The 19,447-nt window shown below is 41.6% G+C and overlaps 2 protein-coding genes across 3 annotated transcripts in view; one reads left to right on the top strand and one right to left on the bottom strand.

Moving 5' to 3' along the window:
• Positions 1-2,341: 2,341 nt before the first annotated feature.
• Positions 2,342-3,854, bottom strand: SFT2D3 (SFT2 domain containing 3). The gene has a single exon (XM_053389614.1). It carries the CDS (start codon positions 3,575-3,577, stop codon positions 2,936-2,938), a length of 642 nt encoding a protein of 213 aa, XP_053245589.1. The 5' UTR covers positions 3,578-3,854; the 3' UTR covers positions 2,342-2,935.
• Positions 3,855-4,359: 505 nt separating this feature from the next.
• Positions 4,360-19,447, top strand: part of LIMS2 (LIM zinc finger domain containing 2) — a 28,955-nt gene continuing 13,867 nt past the window's right edge. The window contains exons 1-4 of one of the 2 annotated variants that reach the window (XM_053389616.1): positions 4,360-5,327; positions 15,852-16,011; positions 17,150-17,216; positions 17,688-17,808. In XM_053389616.1, the coding sequence (XP_053245591.1) occupies positions 5,317-5,327; positions 15,852-16,011; positions 17,150-17,216; positions 17,688-17,808 (359 nt within the window). In that variant the 5' untranslated portion in view covers positions 4,360-5,316. Of the gene's footprint in view, positions 5,328-11,127; positions 11,264-15,851; positions 16,012-17,149; positions 17,217-17,687; positions 17,809-19,447 lie in introns of those variants that run through there. The other variant, XM_053389615.1, reaches the window with a different exon arrangement.

Raw genomic sequence — 19,447 nt, forward strand, 5'->3', positions numbered from 1 at the left:
ATTTCTTTCAAATGACAAGGGACTGAACAACTGTGTATCTACATGAATACAAAAATGTACACTAATACAAAAACCAATCACTTACAGCCCAAATCTAATGTGCCCTCCCAATGTTGGTGGCTTGTGGGAAGATAGAATACTATGCTTGTTACTCCCTGACAGCAAAGAGTTGTGCTGCTGGTTTACAGGGTGGGGGCTCTACTATAGTGCAGGCTCCACCTTTGATGGGTGGAAAGCCAGCAATAAGACGTGAAATGGGTCAGGATGCCAGGGCTCTGGATCCTGTGCTTCCTCTGAGAGGCTTGATCCGTAGGCTTCTCAGCTATGCTAGCCTGGAGCTGGCACAGCAAAAATTTAAGAAAGCAAGCCCCCTTCCACCCTGGCAAGCAAAAGCAGCAGAGTATGAGATAAAGCACCCTCTGCTCTATTGATATCAGGGCAGGGTTAGCCTACCTGTTAGGCTATGTACCTCGTTGTAAGTCCCTTTTAACTCAGCAGGGCTTCCTTCTGAGTAAACAGGATTGCACTGTTAAATGTGCTCTACAATGTGTCATGCTAATTAACACTATTTTTTAAAGTCCCAATTAAAAGATTTCAGAATATTTTTATCACACAATTTAACAACACTTAGCACCATTTTGATTCAGATCTGCGGCATCTGCCATAGCCTGATTTCACTACAATGCAGGACCCACAAATCTCAAGTTTGAAAATGTAAACAAATAGGCCATCTTAATAGCAGATCACAACCTAAAGCCATAATCCTATGCATTTATTTTTTTTAAAAGTCTCACTAGGACTTGCTTCTAGTAAACATGCACAGGATTGGGCTGTACATCAAGTAGTCAAAGCATCTATTCAGACATACTAGCTACTAAATTACTTTCAAGTTTTACACTTCATGTCCCACATTGATGCAGCATTTGTGTTTGACGATAGTGCTCTAACATTCCCACTACAGCAAGAAGCCTTTCTCAGTAACGTACTTTTGAACTGGAAGTTATTTGCATATCATTTTTTATTGTTGTCAAAAATGTTTTATTGAGAGCTACAGACTTTGAAAAACTAATACTTTAACATTTGGCTGCAAACTCTAAGCCATTTTGCAAGGCTTACTTTACTGACTTCAAATATCACTAAGAGCCACAATTAAGAGGCAGCTTCAATGATTAGTTTTAAAATTACATTATAGCAACTTACACTGCCAAAGTGTAGTGCTTGCAGCTGCTGTTGGTTTAAGTAGTTTACAGATTACATTTGTGGAGCAAAATGAACTTTACTCAGGTGATTTTGGTAGTGCATATTGATATATTGAATATGTCTATGTGATACCCATCCATCACACCACTTATCAATACTTCTAAGCTGTAGCAAGAACTAGGAGCCTGTGCAGTTCAGATTCAACCCATGGGCTTACAAAATCTTCAATGCAAACATGGAATAAGTTATGACAGAATCATATATGACAGATAGCCCCATGATCCAAAGAAGTTGAGGATAATATATTCAGGCACAGCTTTTTCACATATATTGTGATTTCCCAAAGTCACAACGAAAGCATAACCCATTATGGCAGAATTAGGCCCCATGTCTATATTATACTTGTCTTTAAAATCACTGGTGTGAACTTCAGCAGTCTCATGGTCATGCCGTTTTGAATATGATCAGACATAGAAGTCATTGCTTGAATAGGAAGTATGCTGGAAGTCAGTCCAAGAAAGAACTTGTGTTATGGATAAACAAAGTACTATATATACTGATACTGCTGACTTTTAGTAAGGCAAGAGGTTACATGGCAATTGGGAATGTTATGATGCTAGGGAACTGAATGGAAGCAAATCACAACAGCTTCCAAATTTATTTCCTGCTCTGGCTCTGAAAAGATGAAGAGACAAACTGATGATTTAGACCATCTCATTTTAAAAGAGTTTAAGGTTCAACTACTCATTACCGAAATCACACTTCTGAAGAGCAACTTCTTCTGAAGGAAAAAGAGCTGATCAGGCAAGTAGTAAATAGCAACTTCTCTTTCCCCCTACCATGCATCAGAGGCTGGAAAGGGTAAGGAACCATCCAGTCAGTAAACCTCTAACACATACACACCAGAGTAGCCATCTCATCCTCACTCACTTGTGCTCTTCCTCTGGATGGTGCAGAGATGGGGACTGAACCCAGCATAGTTAATAGCAAGTGGGAATGTCATTCTTGCTACTATCATATAGTCTTTCAGCCACTCTAAGCAGCAAGAGACAGGCAAGTGAGGCTTGCCACTACTTGGGACAGACCATTCCAGAAGTAATGAACTATCTGCTTGTACTCTCTCTTTAAGCAGCGCAACAGACCGGTTGCTTCTTCAAAACAGAAGTGACATCATTGAAAACACTTTCATAAAAGCATGTTTGATATATTATGCAGTTGGGTTCTAAGACAAAGATAGGTCTGGCATCAATGTGCACCCTCAGGGAATCTGCCAACGCATACTTGTACACTTGGCTGGATCTGCCTGTTAAAAAAAAAAACCTCATCACCTGCCGCTGAGAGGGCATCTGAGTGGTTTCAGAGAGCAAGGGGAGACACAAAAAGACCTTTACCCAGTACCACTGTTAAAGCCCTTAATTGGTTCAATTGCTTGAGTTGCTTGTTCAGCCAAGTTCATACACCTTTGTTGCAATTAACTTCAACTATCCTTTTCAACTGCCTTGTGTGAAGGATGCAGTGTCCCGGTAAGGTTACTCAAGTGCTCCTCTGCCCTCGATTCGAAAAGATAAACAGTAAAGAAACGTTATCCTACAAAATGCCGCATGGGCAGTCGGGTCTGGCCTGGAGACGACGTCCCGTGCTGCGCGTTGGTTTGGAGACGGGCAAGGGGCTCTTTACCACAGACATCGATCTTGTTTTCCCACGTCCATGAAGGGCTTCGCCTCGACGACCGTCCTCACACGGGCAGAGTTTTAGACACGCTGCGTCGCACGGCGCCGCCCAAGAATCCGCCGACATAGCGCAGCCCGGTAGTCCCGCCAGGTACCGAAGACAGCAAGTAGACTCCGCCGGCTCCCAGCTGGACAACGGCCCCCAGCGTGGTGAGCAGGGTGCTGCGGAGCCCAAGCGCCGCGTACAGAGTGCCGCCCACCGAGGCTAAGTAAAGGAGGGCCAGGCCGCGGCGGTCGGGCTCCCCCAGAAGGCGGCTCGGGCCCCGTAAGAAGCCCGCGGCGCCCAAGGCGAAGGTGGAGCCCAGCGACCAGAGCAGCGCGAACTTGCGGAGCAACAGGAGCGACCCGTAGAGAGCGGCGAGGCCGAAGCAGAGCGCGGCCAGCAGCAGGCACAGCGCGCTCCCCACCAGCCGCTGCCAACGGGACAGACCCGTCGGCAGCCACGGATCCGGCTCCGGCTCGGCTGCCCACGGCCACGTCTCCGTCGCGGGGAAAGGGTTGATCCGGCCCAGCCAAGTCCCCAACCCCGAGCCGGGCTTCTCCGCCTCATCTCGCGGCGGGTTCTGGGGCGCCGAGAGAGCCGCCGAGCTGCCGCCCGCCTTGGACTGAGCTAAGTACTCCTGCAATTGCCGGTTTAGATCCGCCATCTTGGGGAGAAGGCGAAGGGCCTTTTGGGAAAGCGCCGGGGTGGGAAGGCAGTTGCCGATTGGTCAACTGTCGGCCGGAGTAATTCACTTCCGTGGTTTTTCTTGTTGCCAAGGGAATAGGGTTTGCGTCATCAAGGACTTGGATCTACTTTTACTTTAGAGACGCTGAACTATAGAGATATGAAACTTTGAGTGTGACCATCATCCGGAGAAGAAACGCCAGTCTCTGTACCTTGTTTTCCCCTTCCCCAGGGCGGAATTGAGAGCTGGCGGGGGCGGGTTCTAGAATTTTACTATCGCTGTGATAAGGCTGTGATTCAATAAGGCTGTGATTCAGTCAGAAACAATTACGTAGCGGTAACAAAGAAACAAATGCTTGCTCTATCTTATTGTAAAAGTACTGTAACGGTTTGCTAGTTTAATTGAAGTCATTTATTACTACAGCAGCTCCTCTTTGGGATGCCTCCCTGATTTCATTTGCCATGTCAAGATCACTATGAGCAATTTGGTCATGGGGCAGGGTGGCAACTTGAATAAAATATTGGGGGTCCAGGTAAGCCCTGCCCCACATATGACCCGGTGAATGCCAGTGGCGTAGCGTGGGTTGTCAGCACCCGGGGTAAGGCAAGTAATTTGCACCCCCTAACCCGTGGATTTGCGCCCCCTAACCCCCAGATGTCGCGCCCGGTGCGGCCGGCCCCCTTCACCCCCCACGCTACGCCACTGGTGAATGCACACTATTAGAATGGTAATGCCCATCAACTTGAGGCCCCCTCTATAGTTCTGCGCCCTTCTCATTCCTATAGAGGTTGGGTTTGGAGATAAGTGACCCACTGATTCTCTCCATTACATCAGGCTTCTGTTATGCCCACAGTGCTGTCTTATCAGTGCTGTCCTGCTCACTCCTGCTTGCTCATCTTGGCTCAGAGGCTTCCAGCTTTTGGCATATAAATGGTGTCTTACCTTCAAACGTATTTACCAGTTGCATTTCAGCCCTCTCTGAATTGCAACCATGTCCCCTTTTACTCTCGATATCTGCCACTCCCTAACTTGAGGATGTTAAATAAGAAGAATGCGCGAAGATTAGTTTCAATAAGGGCAATAAGCTTGTCCTGAATAACGGCTGCAGATCTGAGAGGTTTATTGTTGAAAAGATAGCGCAGAGATTCTAGCATAACATTAGGTGGGAGAGGCATGTAATGGACTTCTGTGACTGCCCCTGAATGACCATAATAAGGATAAACCGAACAGCTTTAGGGGGGTCTTCATAGTCTCCGCTGTCCCTTTGGGGCTGCTCCCACTGCGGTGCTTACACGATGGGTTTCCATTCCCTACTCAGCCTACGGAGCACCAACAGCCGCGCCTTTAGCTCCCTACACGTCCCTCTCTTTCCCGCAAGCTTGGCTCGTGCCCTGCCGCCCAAGCGCTCCCACCGCCTGGCCCGCCCACCGGCCGGCCACGGCTATTTCATTATTTATTATTTCATTCCCTTTCTAGGAAAAGTATGTGCTGGGCCGAGCCGAGGGGCGGGAAGAGGAGGCCGCCCGTCTTCTGGAGGCGTTGGGGGGCGGCCCGCCATCGCCGCTGACCCAGGGCGGAGGACAGGCGAGAGCCAAGCGGGCCGGGCGCTGCTGCCTGAGCCGGGGACCGAGTGGCTCTAGAGCGCGGGCGGGTCTCGTCCTCTCCTCACTTGTCAGGACAGCCGCTGCCGCCGCCTCAGCGCGGGGCTGGGAGCCGCCATGACGGGCAGGTAGGAACTGAGCAGCAGGAGAAGCCCTCGGGGTCCCCTCGCCAGCGCCGGCGGTGAGGATGGGCGGAGAGCGACTCCGCGGCCTCTGGCTCTCAGAGCGGGCAGTTCAGCCCCGTTTCCAGTCGTGAGCCTACCCGCCGCCGGCAGCCCCCTCCTGGCCGGTGATATTATCACTTGCACGCTCGGAGCAGCCCTTGGGAGTGCCCAGAAATCGGCCAGCTTAGCTGCTCAGGCTTTTCGCCCTTCCCTTCGGGATAAAAAAAATGAAATTATGTCAGGGAGGTGTTTACGAATTGGGCTTTCCACGGAATTTGAGGCTGTCTTTTTTTATTGCTGCAAACCGCTTTGTTAGGCCTTTTCAACATACAGCCCCTGAAATACAGCCCCTGAACATACAGCCTTTTCAACATACAGCCCTGTTCCACAATGCGTCCTTTTTAGGGTGCCCAAGACTCGCTGTTGCTTCTGCTACAACAGACTAACCCCACCCTGGAATGTGTGACGCTTGCCATTTTTGTTTTAATTCTTTGGTTCAGTAGTGTACTGTATATATATGCAAAGCCCAGACACTTAGCTGGTACTGGGCATGTGAAGGAAAAAATGAAGGGAGCATCTCTCCATCAAGGGCAGAGTGAACTTCCCTCAAGGAGGGACTGCAGAGAACTGGCAAAACAAAAGATGGTGTGGTTTGGGTACAGAAATATTGTAACAATGATAAAACAATCAAAGAGCCTTGTGGCAAATTAAAGACTAACAAGTTTATTATGACGGGAGGTTTCATGAACTCAAGCCGACTTTGCGAGATGCATGAAATTTAGTTGACAGGTATAAAGGAGAAAATTTCAAGGTGGGAGTTGAATAGCAATGAGATGCAAAAATTGCAGTCAGTGAAAACTAGAGTTAAAATACTGTATATGTTTAAGGACCATGCCCGGAGGCAAATCTAGATGCTCTGCCCCTGTGTCATTCTGGTTACACTAGAACAGGATCTAATAATGGCATCCGCAATACCAGGGGTTTATTCACCTAGTGAGATTTATACTATCATCTGCCAACAGTACCCTTCATAGGACAGACAGGTCAGTCTGATAATTTAAATGGTAATATCCATAAATCAGTGAGAGAATATTTCCACCTCTCAAGTCACTCTGTAACTGACCTTAAGGGTGACCATTCTGCAACAAGAAACAATACAACATGAAACTGCTAATTCATCAATAAGTTCAGTGCCATCACTTATGGGTGAACTTGAAAGAAAGGATTTTTATCACACTGTGTGTGTGAATTAACTTACCATTATCAGGATATGACTTTCTTGCCAATGGTTTTCAGCCATACTACAGGAGTTAATCTTAGCAATTAGCACCAATCCGCTACTGCAAAAAGTGTACATATTTAACATACGGTATATATATTTAAGTTCATATTTTTATTGTAATTTTTGCATCTCATTGCCATTCAACTCCCACCTTGCAATTTTATTCTTGTTATACCTACCAACTTTCACTTTATGCATCTGAAAAAGTGGGCATGAGTCCCAAAAACCTTATGTCATGTTACATTTGTTATTCTTTTAAGGTGCCATAAGATTCTGCTTGTTTTCTTGCAAGGAATTAACACAGCTGCACCTCTGTAACTATAATTAGACATTAATTGCTAGTGTGAGTGACCATCCTGTGAATGTTCCCCATGTTATCTGTGCCTTGAATAGATGTAGGTAGGAAGAAGAGTGGATTGGAGATCCCAATTAAGTTTTGTGTTTTTTGTATCCCATCTATTGCTTTCTGCATGGTTTTCTGTGGTCCCTAACATTTAGGGCAGGAGGAATCAGAACTTCTTATTTCCCACCCTGTGTAAAACTAATCGGGACAAATGGAGCACTGACCACATAATTCTATGCATGTTAACTCAGAATTAAATCCCACTATGTTCATTCAGGCTTACTCACAGGTAAGTTTGTATAGAATTGCATTTGAATGTGTTTCATAACTTGATTTTATTTCCCAGTTCTTTGGGCTCCCTGTAGCTCAGGTGGAAAAGTTATAATGATTGATTATTACCAGAATGAATTAAAGGAAGCATGTGTTTCACTTTCTCATACTCACCTGTTTGATTATATGGCTATTTTGTTAAGTAACTAAAAGAAGGGAAAGCTATAATAATTTATAGTTACACAAAAACAAGACATGATTGTTAGAATTAGATTCTTAACAGTGTATTATTTAAAACAGGTCTTATGAAAGACTTTGAAAATATAAGTTTGTTGAAGAATCCAGTTTGCTGATTATAGCTTTTCCTCCTTTTAGTTACTTAACAAAATAGCTCAGGTGGAAAAGTTATAATGATTGATTATGACCAATGGTCCTTGATTATGACCATTCTATGAAATGAACTGATACTCAGCTGTCCTTCCATTTTCTCCCAAAAGCAACCTTGCATAAGCAGTGTAAGTTCAAGATTGATAAGGAGTTGGTTAGGAAGTGCTTGAAACAAGTTCAGGTATTCAGGGTCAGGTGAATTTCTTTATAGAATACTAAAGGAACTGGCAGGTATTGTCTCAGAAGTTATTTGTATCACCTGAGAAATTGTGGAGAACAGGTGAGGTGCCACAGAACTGGAGAAAAAGTTGTTGTTGTTGTTGTTGTTATAATATCACTTATATGCCAAAGTGACATGTTGTCTCAATCCTCAAAAATGGGGGAAAGGAAAATTTGGAAACTCTATAGACTATAGAGTTGATTTTATAAGGTTAAAGTCAGATCAGTGCCTGGTTGAGATACTGCTTGGGAACTACAGAAATGCCACCTTGGGTTGTAGGATAGAGAATGCAGGATATAAATGTAAGAAATTTAATATATTAAGAAGTCCATTTGTGAGCACTTTGATAATGCAGTTAATAATAGAAGACAGCATTGATTTTTCAAAAATGTGTATTGTTGCTAAACTCAGTACTTTTTTGAACATATTATTAGTTTAGTGGATTGTGGGAATGCTTTTGCATATAAATTATCTTTATTTCAGCAGAATGTTTGACAAAGTTGATGATATTTTCATTAGCAAACAGCTTAATGTCAGGTGATTCCCAGAAGGTTGGGAAATTGTTCAGAGAGGGCTAATGGAAATAAGTTTCAAGTGGGGTACTGCAGAGCTTTTCCTTTGACCCAGTACTCCTTAATGTTGGAATCAATGACTTGGATGAAGAGGTAGAAGGCATGCTTATCAGATATGTGGATGACACAATACTGGTGAGGATACCTAACACATCATAAATAAAATTCAAAACAACTTTTATTAAATATCTCACCTGGCGTCTTCATTAAACATCTTTAGGCACCAGGTGAAAACATTCCTCTTCAACCAGGGCTTTGTCTGGTTAACATTCTAGGTCCTTTAAATGTGTTTGTAGAAGGGATGTTATTGGTTTGGATCTTGTTTTTATGATGTGTGTTGTACTTTTGTTTTGTATTTTTATGCTGTGAGATCTTCAGATGAATGGCAGTATATAAATTTAATAAATTTTTAAAAACCAGAAAAAATTACAAAATGAAATTCAATAGCGACAAATGCAAGATTCTAGATTTAGGCTAGTTAAATAAATAAAATATCCAGGTACAGGATATGGGATACCTGACTTGGCAGTGGCACATGCGGAAATAATCTTGGAATTGTAGTCAATCACATGTTGAAACGAGCTATTTGTGTGCTGTGGCTGCACAAGAGGCTAACGTGATTTTTGGCAGTACAGTATTAACAGAACCGTAATTTCCAAGCCATAGAAAGTAATAGTTCTACTGCATGTCACAGTCACACTTTCTCCTGAGCGCTGTGTCCATTTTGGGGTGCTGCACTTTAAGAAGAGCATGGACAAACTAAAAAAGGTTGAGGAGGGCAACAAAATGATCAGCAGTAAGGAAAATGAGGAATAGATGAACTGTGTATGTGTAGTCTGAAGAAGGAAAGACTGAGAGGAAACGTTGATAGGGCTCTTTCAATACCTGAAAGGCTTCCACATAGAAATAGGAGACTTGTTCTACTTCCTTAGAGAACAGGGGTAGACCTAATGGGCTTAAATTACAGGTGAGTAGATTTCAGCTGAACATTAGGACAAATGTTTTGATGGTAAGAGCAGTTTGACAACAGAACTAAAGTGGGTTTGACCTCACTGGAGGTCTTCAAGTAAAGGCTGGACAGTCATCTGTTGGCAAAGTTGCCACTTTAGATTTCCAGGCACTCACCAGCTTTATGATTCTGTGACTAATGGATTGAGAGAGGGATTAAGGCTGCATTATTATATGCATAAGCCAGGTGCACTAGGCCAATATAATGTTCACCTCCATATCTTTGAGTGGAATTAGCAGGTGCAAAACCAAAGGTACTTAATTTCAGTACAGTGGTGCCTCGCAAGACGAAATTAATTCGTTCCGCGAGTTGTTTCGTATTGCAATTCTTTCGTCTTGCGGAGCGCGGATTCCCTGGGTATTAATGGCTTTAAGAAAAAGGAAGCAAACTCGCAAGACGTTTTCGTCTTGCGAAGCAAGCCCATAGGGAAAATCGTCTTGCGAAGCAACTCAAAAAACGAAAAACCCTTTCGTCTTGCGCGTTTTTCGTCTTGCGAGGCATTCGTCTTGCGAGGTACCACTGTACTCCCTGCTTGAAATATTTGGACCCATTGTTCTGAAAGATAATTAAGAAAGCTATTGTTTCCGTGTTTAAAAATGTTAAAAAAGCAGGTAGAATATAGGAGGGAGTGATTTTTACCAGTACTTTTTTGTCATTTTTATGAAATAGATTTTGGAATTGTCATTTCTTACTTATAATACATCTAATTATGCATCTGGGCTTGGTTGGGATACTGGGAAACTTTTCTGCTACTTGTTTGTGCTTCTTAGTGTAAAGGACTGGTTTTCTGCATTGTTGGATTTTGCTACTTTTTCTTTTTTCGGCCTGGATTTTTATATAGCCAGAATCAGCAATAGTAAGCATAATCGCACATAATTTTCAGTATATGAAAAAGTTGTGTTTTTTTTAAAGGAGAAATAAGTTGAGGGGGGTTAGACTAGATGACCCTCATGTCCCTTCCAACTCTACAATTTGATGATTCTGAGGTTAGGGAGGTCTGGATCATCCAAACAATATAAACGCTAGTCATGACTCCAGCTTATGTAATGTGATCTCCCTAAAGTGGGCGTGGAATTAGTTGTGTAAAGGAACAGCTTGAGTCTGTAACACTACTGCATCTCAGAGAGAACATAGTGGGGAATGGAATGTAAAGTATGTTTCTTTTCTCAGCTTATTGATATTCTGACTATATGTGGCTTTTGAAGTAAGCTTCAAAGCTAGCCTGCTGTTTTCCAGCATTTGTTTTCCCAAGTGGCAATCCGATCACTAGGTAATATAGAATTGTGATGGAATTGGTCAAAGAAGACTGATACGAAGGAGTCTATTTCAGCAAGTAGTCTTCAGTATTAATTACTAAACAAATTTGGTGGGGGTGTTTTCTCTCAAATTCAGTTTTTTTGATTCTGTGATTTCAGTAAAGGAATCAAGGTAAAAAAAATCAAGATTTTTTTAATTTTAGTTCTTGTTCAAATGACTCTGAACAAATTACACTAATTCCATACTTGAAGAAAAGAAGGAAGATGTTGAATATTTACAGAGCAGCAGCTGCTGCATAAGAAGCACGGACTTGTTCTTGTAGTATTTCTGAGAAAAGCAGTTATCCGAAGAAACTGCTTCCTTGAACCTACAGTGTTATTTGTGGACTGCTCTTCAGTTATCCTCATACAGCTTTTCTACCCAGAGGTAATGAATTCCATGGCTGGCGTGAAACTTCGGGGGCTAGCATCTTCCAAACTCTATCAACGCCGGCAAGATCGTCTGAGTGGCACAAGGTCACTATGGAATGATGGGAAAGACAGGGCAGCTGGGATATTTAGGTAGGTTATTTGGAGAGCTGTTTTAGATTAATGGTCTCGGATTATTGGAATGTTTCCTTTGAAGCAGGAAGGAAGGCAAAACTAGACAGGCTGACACGACTGTGTTTCAGTTTCCACTCTTTGTTTGAAGAGGTATCTTTGGCTCTGGTATTAACAGTTCTGAACAATAGCAGGAAAACAACCATGGGAACTTTTGCCTCCTTGGTGATGCTGGGCAGGCTAACAATGTGGGAGTTGTAGGCACCACATAAACAAAAGCTAAGGCGCTGTGTAGTCTTAATAGTCTTGTGAAAGTTCAAGCTTTTGTTGACACCTGGAACAAACCAATACTTTTATACCACCCGAAATATGTCTTTTCCATTGTAAATAGTTTTCTATGTTATTTTTTTCTTTCTTTTCATCATATATTGAATTGTCATACTGAAAAAAGAATAGGGATTTGCCCTTCCCTTAAGATCTCTAAAGCAGGGCAAAGTTCAGCAAGCACAGTGTTTCCTGTCTTTGTGATATGTCCCCATGGAATTTCGGTGGTATTCAAAATTCTTACAAGAAACAATACCCTTATCCCCTCTGGAACATGATCATATGCAGGATAAATTAAATAAACACGTTGATACCTACCATCACCTAGAAGACTCCTGCTCAATTAGGCTTTTAATTTTTTTGCCAAATAGTCGTCAACTCGTGTCTATTGCAGGGTTGCCATATTTCAAGTGAAATCCAGACAAACATTTGTTGAGCTTTTATTGGAAGGAGCAAAGTTGTTGAGCTTTTTTGGGGGGGGGCATTGTTTCGCATAACATAAAGCTATTTCTGTGCAGCTACAAGGGTTGACTGGATTGCATTTGGTCTGGTAGTAGAACCAGAAGCCTTTTCTTTTGTTCTAAGCAAATAATGTCAGGTCTGAATTGCACTAGGCTGTAGGCTCTGTGTCTTAATCTTATTTCCCGTAGTAATCCATACACTAAAACGTTTCTGTTTTCATGACTCACTTACATCCCATATGAAAACGTGTGGTTTTGGTGCATGAGAGGGTACTGCTTTAGATGCAGGGGTATTAAAGGGGAAGATTCTACAATAGGAGACAGGTTCATTTACTGAGATACTTTGGAAGAATACTGAAATAATTCAGAAGGGGAAGAATTGTAGATAAAATGGAAAGTGTAGGGCAGTGCTTTTCAAATTGTTCCATTCTCTGAGAGGTGTTTGAGCATGTTGTAGAGAACAGGTGGCATCAATTGGGTCCACCAATTCTGGCTGGCATCTCAGAACCCAGAATCTTCAGCCAACTAACTTACTTAAATTAGATGTGTTTATGTACATTAAAGGTGAATCAGAGACTTAGCTCCTGAGCTCTTGATTTGCTTCTCTCTACTCCTGAGATGTGAACACTTACATCATAGCAGGTATGCAAAGGTCTTTCAACCAACATGGATAGATAGTGAGCAAGTATTTGTGAGGCAGAAACAGCCCTCCCCCAATTTACTTGTCTGTATTGAAAGCTAGAATTAAGAACAGCCCCTTCTGAATTCTCAGTTGTGCAAACAAGACTGATTGTTTAACACAATGGCAATGAAATACAGTCTGTATCTACAGGAAAAGGGGTGCCCCCCCGCCCCAAGCATCTTCTTCTTAAGGAATTAAATATAACATTGGTATGTTTAAGGAATTAAATATAACATTCACCACGCCTTTATGCTACATTGCCAACTCATCTTTTACAAGAGACAGAGATACTGTAATTCTTTTGTTAGAGTTCCTAAATATATCAGAGATCAAAATAAATTCTGGTTGTGGACTGCCTCTCTTGTGCCATCAAGCTCCCAGCTGAGTTGTCACAAGGACCTCCTGAGCAGCTGTGAATTTCAGGCACCGCAAAGCTCCAGGAGAATTAATAATAGTGATGTGTTTGGGTGTGCACTTGTGTTATTTCTAATGAGCTCTTCCTCATGCTGATTTACATGCATGTGTGAGCCACAGTGTGAAGAAAATTCCACAGACTTAGAGGTCTCTTTCATTGTTGCCTTTTCTTGCTTTTTGTTGATCTTGACTGGCTAATTTGCACATGAAGACTTTTATACCCAAAACAGAATACCTTCATTGTATTAATTAAAACTGATGACTTTTAATTATAAATCTTTTAAGCTATGCATATCTGATTATGCTTTGACATTAGACATCACACTTAGTAAACAGCCTTCCTATGCTATCTACACTGTGCTTTGGTTATGAGTCATCTCTCTGTTGATCTCCAGTGGATCAATGGGATGTCCAGCACAATCCCAGGGACAATTACTGCTACAGAGCTTATGTTGCTCACTTTCAGTGGTGGTGCAGGTGCTGTATTGTCCTGTGTTGTCCCACTCCTTGGTTCTCAGGCACAAACATATGAGCTTTCTTTAAACCATATGGCACAGTCCTTTCCAGATGGCACTTTTCAGATATCTCCATTTCACTGCCTCTAGTCTTGTCATTAATAACTATTACTGTCCTGCAGTTTCTCCAGTGAAGCCTCAACATGAGTATGGAGTTGCTATCTGAAGCAAGCTGTCCTCCACCAAACTTTGCTACCAGCTTTGTGGCATGAATAAGTCTGAAAAGTTTATGCTGTTCATATAAAAGTGGGAAATGGATGATTGCATGAGCTGCTGCAAAGGCTGAGCAGTCTTAGCAAGGGGCTGGCAAGCACAGTTATAAAAGTAATTAACTAATAGTCTGGTTGATGGAGATGAGTACTTTAACAAGGTAGGAACAATAATGGAAAGACCTTTTGTAGGATCAGATGAGGGCAAGGTTGAAGAGTTACTTCCATTTGGAGATGGAAATGTATATCTAAGGGAATTTTATAACAACATCTGTGAAGTTTGCAGTTTTAGATTTGTCAGTGGCCAGGATAATAGCTCATCCTGTTTGATTTCATAATTATGTGTAATATTTTCTGAATTAATCTTGATTAATTTACATCAGGCTTTCTTTAAGGCACTGTGACTTCTGCGTGGCCTTCGTACTTCTCATTACCAACGACATTTTTATTTATAACAGTCACTTATTCTGTTTACCCTTTATCAGTTTTATTACATCTCCGTATATCCCAAGATAGTTTTGGGATGTAGCACCTAATTACTCAGTTTCATTATAATTTTTCCTGTGCTCTCATAAGATTGTCTGGATAGCTGATTGTTTGTAAGATTCTGCTGGGAGTTATGAAAGCCTGCTGCCACTATGATGTTAAATATGATCAATCCTCTCACATTTGACATTTTTAGCCTGTTGTGTGTGGGTGGATGAGTGGGATGGATGAATTTAAGACCTGCATAGCTAGAATCCAGAAATGTTTCCAAGGACAAAAACATGGGCCTGCAAGGACACAGATTAATTATTTGTCTCTTGGTGGGAGTTTTCATTTCTGTTTCGTAAAGCCCATTAGGACTCCTTCAGCTCTTGCATAGACATTCTTTCAATTGTGTTTGTGTCCTGTTCAGTATGTCCCACATTATCTGTATTTACCCATGCTTCCCTGGTAGTTTTTGCACTTTTTGTTGTGGAATATATTTGTGTTTAAATATCAAAGAGCATGAGTAAATCAACTGCATTTTGCTCCAAGGTGACTTTGCTTGCTTCCAGTCCCTTCCATAGTAGCATAGGTTGCCTTGGGTGACTCTGCTCTGCCAAGGCAATGATAGAGGGCAACTGCTGATGTGTCAGGAGCCCTGGTGGCTGATTCCGTACTAACAGATATGACTTTGGAGTTAGAACTCTTGAAAGCATAGTATTTGTATTTTGCCTTTTGCACAGAAAGTGCCTATAGGCTTAACTTTTCACATTAAAACTCTGGAGGGGTTTGTTCACTCTTTCACATCTGTTGAAGAACACAGCATCAAGGCTATCTCCAAACTCAGAAGATTACTTGTGAATTTTTATTTGCATGAGTGATGTTGATTAATAGTGTCTGGCTCTGTGACCCAGTAGCATTTCTAAGCCATAGATTATCTGAAGCAGATATGGCTGGAAACAAGACTGTCCAGATCACAGAATTCCACACGCAGTCAGAGCATGCTTTAAAACCAGCCAATGGATTCTAAAGGTAATGTAAAGCACTTATCTGAAAGTAGACATTCAGTTATTTGTTTTTTCATTCCATTGTCTGCTTGAGACACTGGCATCTAAACACATTTACTGTAAATTTCCATTGCTTTCAGTGACATTTAAGACAAATCTAGACATCAGCAAAGTTGACTATTACAAAGAATATTCTGTAAAGGGCACAGAAAATTTATTGAGTTTTCTTGGTTTTCTACTTTGTGCTAGCAAATGCCTTATTCAGTCCTCTTATGCAGTTTGGATTCAAATAGGCTCATCATTGAAGTTGACAGAAAATATCCCACTGACCTACTGGAAGATTTGGCTTTCTAACATGGAGGGGTTGATGAGCATATATGGAACCCTTCAATATATAGATTTTGTATATGGTAAAACAAAAATAAATTTGTAAGCATGGACTTCTCATTGATTTGATTAATTTGACTTAGGTGGTTTTGATGGCTTCAATATGTAATTGTGATATTTCTTTTTCTGTTTTGTTCCCCAGTAACATGTCAGATGCCCTTGCCAATGCTGTGTGTGAGCGCTGCCGAGCTCGCTTTGATCCAACTGAGCGAATCGTGAACAGCAATGGAGAACTATATCATGAAAACTGCTTTGTCTGTGCTCAGTGCTTCCGCCAGTTTCCAGATGGACTCTTCTACGATGTAAGATCAGCATCTTTCTGATAGTGTGAAAAGCTACTTGACTTTTTCCTCCACTTACATGATTTTAAGAAACTTGACTGAACTTTCTGTGGGGTTTGATTATCCAAAATTCATTTGCAATTCTTACATCAATGACCCCCTTCCATTTCCTCCATGTATACAGTAATTTAGCTTTGATATTATTCAATGTTTCAGTCATCAATGAGGTTTTGCTTTCCTAGGCAGGACACCAGTATTGTCAATAATGCCCTGCTTCAGACATAATGCTGAGTTATTGTTTAGTTTTCTGTTCTTGAGCCAGGGCTTGTTTGCTCCATCCTCTTCTAGGATAGCCACAAGGATGTGATTAGAAGCTTTCATTTTCATTCTCAGTTAACCACAGAGAAGCATTAACACCTGAACCCTAAACTGTGGCTTGTTTTAACTGTGGTTTATTGAAACAAACCAATTTCATAAACCACAGTTCAAAGTTGACTTGTTTTGATTAAGCATAGTTAAGACTAACCGCAGCTTGTCCTATATTGGGATTAGATGCTAAACTTCAGTTAGTTAAACATGGAAGCAACAGTTTCTGTTCTTTTATTTGGAGATGTATTGGAGGAAGTGTGTGGGGTGGGGGGAAGTGAGTAAGCTGATGAATTAAAGGCCCATTCACCTGTGGAATGCTGTCACTGCGCTGACCAATCTCAACAAATGCAACATTGCCTGGTCTATAAGGGTACCCTGTTGCTCTGCCGCCCATCATGCTCTGTTCTGCAGCCAATATAATTAAAATGAGAGAGTGTTGTAAGAGTGCAGTACATGCTTATAGAACAAATATATTGTTATTAAAATGTTGATCCAAAATAGGTTGCATTAGGGATTAGCTTTCCTAAGAATAAATTACTTCAAAGGAACACAAAAAACTGCAGTGATTGAAATAATGGTGGTAAATAGTTTGTAGAAGCTAGAACTTTGCACTTACATTCTGTGTAACAGTAGCTTCATACGCACCACACATTTAAAGCCCACCCCCTTCCCAAAGAATCCTGGGAACTGTGGTTTAAGGGTGCTGGGAATTGTAACTCTGTGGTGGGCAAACTGGAATTACATAGTGGAAATTTTGTAAAGATATGTTCTCCTGCATCTTTTTTTACAGTTTGAAGGGAGGAAGTATTGTGAGCATGACTTCCAGATGCTGTTTGCGCCTTGCTGTGGGGAATGTGGTAAGATGCAGATCATTCAAGCCTTCTCTCTCTCTCTCTCTCTCTCTCTCTCTCTCTTTAAGGAAAGCTACACAAAGGTGAAAGAATTATTAATGATGGATGTTGTTCTCGTTAGGCACTCTGGTCAAGAGCAATAAAATAATTAGTTTTGAGGTTTTAAAGCCAAAGTTCCTGACATTCAGAATATAGGTTTTTATGTTTCAGTGGCATGGATATTAGTCCTGAGCCTGAAAAATGTGGGTATGAATTATTCAGTGGCCTTCATTAAATCACTCTCACTCAGACTCAGTTTCTTCGATAATAGTTAATTGCAGGCTTATTCTGAGTCTAAGATAATTGTAAATTACTTTGCAATATAAATGATTAAAATATATCATCCATGGAATTCTCTGGGGGAATGGCGGTGCACATAGAGAAGAGTCCTGAAATAAATCAAGTGTTTTAACTGAAGTGTGGTACTTCTGTTCCAAGGTGAATTCATCATTGGCCGTGTTATCAAAGCAATGAACAATAACTGGCACCCAGAATGCTTTCGTTGTGAGCTCTGTGATGTGGTTCTTGCTGATTTGGGCTTTGTGAAGAATGCTGGCAGGTAAGAAGGATCAGAGGACGTGAACATGAGATAATTCTTTGGATGTCAGGACCACTTCACACTCTAGAAGGAGAAATCCCAGGGTGCGTGGTGGGATCTGCAAATGCATGCTTTAAATACGTGCACACCCAGAGAAGGAGATGCCAAAAAATCACAGGCACGTATGCACTTTTGCAGAGCTGATAATGTCTTCCGAAACACACATTCATCTCTCTTAAGTATGATGGTTTAGCATGTGAACTGCATGCATATATGAAATGTGTGAAATGTTAAGCAGTCTTGTTGTGGGATAAGCAAGGAATCTGGACCTTGCTCTTAATTGCATTGAGGCATATAGCGGAAATGAACTGGGAAGGTATTGGCAGAAAACTAGAGAATGAATGGAGAACCATCCTCAATTGTAAGCAAATTACTTTTAGACAAAATGTGAGGGAGTAGAAGAGGAATAACCTATGTAAACATGAAGATTAGGGATTGGATAATAACTCACCAGAAACAACTTGGTGGACAGACAGCACACTGAACACACCACATAAATTCTTTTTTTCCTCTGAATTTAATAGTTTTTGGTGTTTAATAAGTATAAACAATATTTTTTAAAGAAAGTATAAAATATGAAGCTAAATGAAGTAAAAATAGACAACCAAGCAAATGCCCTACAACAGGGAAGTAAAAAAACCCAAAACAGCCTAGTAACTGTGCCACAACATTTGAATCTTAACTTTTGGCATCACTGCATGCGATTTCTAGCTAGAAGAGTCTCTGAGTTTATATTCTCACTTCTTGGGTTGGCAGCGAATAGAACAGTTATGAAAGAGTGATGCAGTTTATCTGGTCATAGTATAAACCTTCTGAAATGGCCTTATACTGAAACATTTCCTATGTAGTCCTGATGACTAGCCTAGTAGAACTGAGCTAATTAAAAGGGAACAACTTAGTATGATTTGTGTGCCTTTTTTCTTTGTTGCAAGGTCTCTGTAGTGAATGCAAAGTCTGTTATAGGAAAGCAGTCAGGATTCCATGGTTAACAGGCAAGTTGCAAGACTCCATAATATGGTAGCTGAACATTTGCTTCTTCTAAATAAGAGTACAATGGGGCCATTTTTAATTATCTCACTGAGGACTCAACTAGACTCGTGAAGAAAAAGTGATTTATATGTGTTACATGTGCGATATAACATTGTGCCACCAGATGGCGACGTGGCACCCCATTTTTCTCTACCTGTTTTCCCTGTTTACAACTCTTTCAACTGAAACGCTTCTTTGATGTGTCCGGATCCAGCTAGGGCCTCGCCTTTTAGGTAGCCATGTGCATTACTTCAGTTGTGACACATACAATTCACATTTCTCTTCTCCCCGGCCCCTACCCTGGCCGTGCTATGCTGTACAACTGCTTTGTTAGGGCATCAAACAAACTAACGGTTTGCCAACCTGATTTAGAAAGAAGAAATACTCTTGAGCATGTGCCATTTCACATCATCATGACTACAGGAATAATATGAGGTTTGCTTATGCTTCCCTGATGGTAGACTCATTTACCTGTAGAAAAAGACAATGTATCTTTGAAATACAAAATAAAGAATGAGCTGTAGCTGTGCATATGGCTGGCCAGCCACCCTCTCACTGTATAACTTTTATA

Source organism: Podarcis raffonei, chromosome 5 (genome assembly GCF_027172205.1).
Source record: "Podarcis raffonei isolate rPodRaf1 chromosome 5, rPodRaf1.pri, whole genome shotgun sequence".
NCBI classification, from domain to species: domain Eukaryota; kingdom Metazoa; phylum Chordata; class Lepidosauria; order Squamata; family Lacertidae; genus Podarcis; species Podarcis raffonei.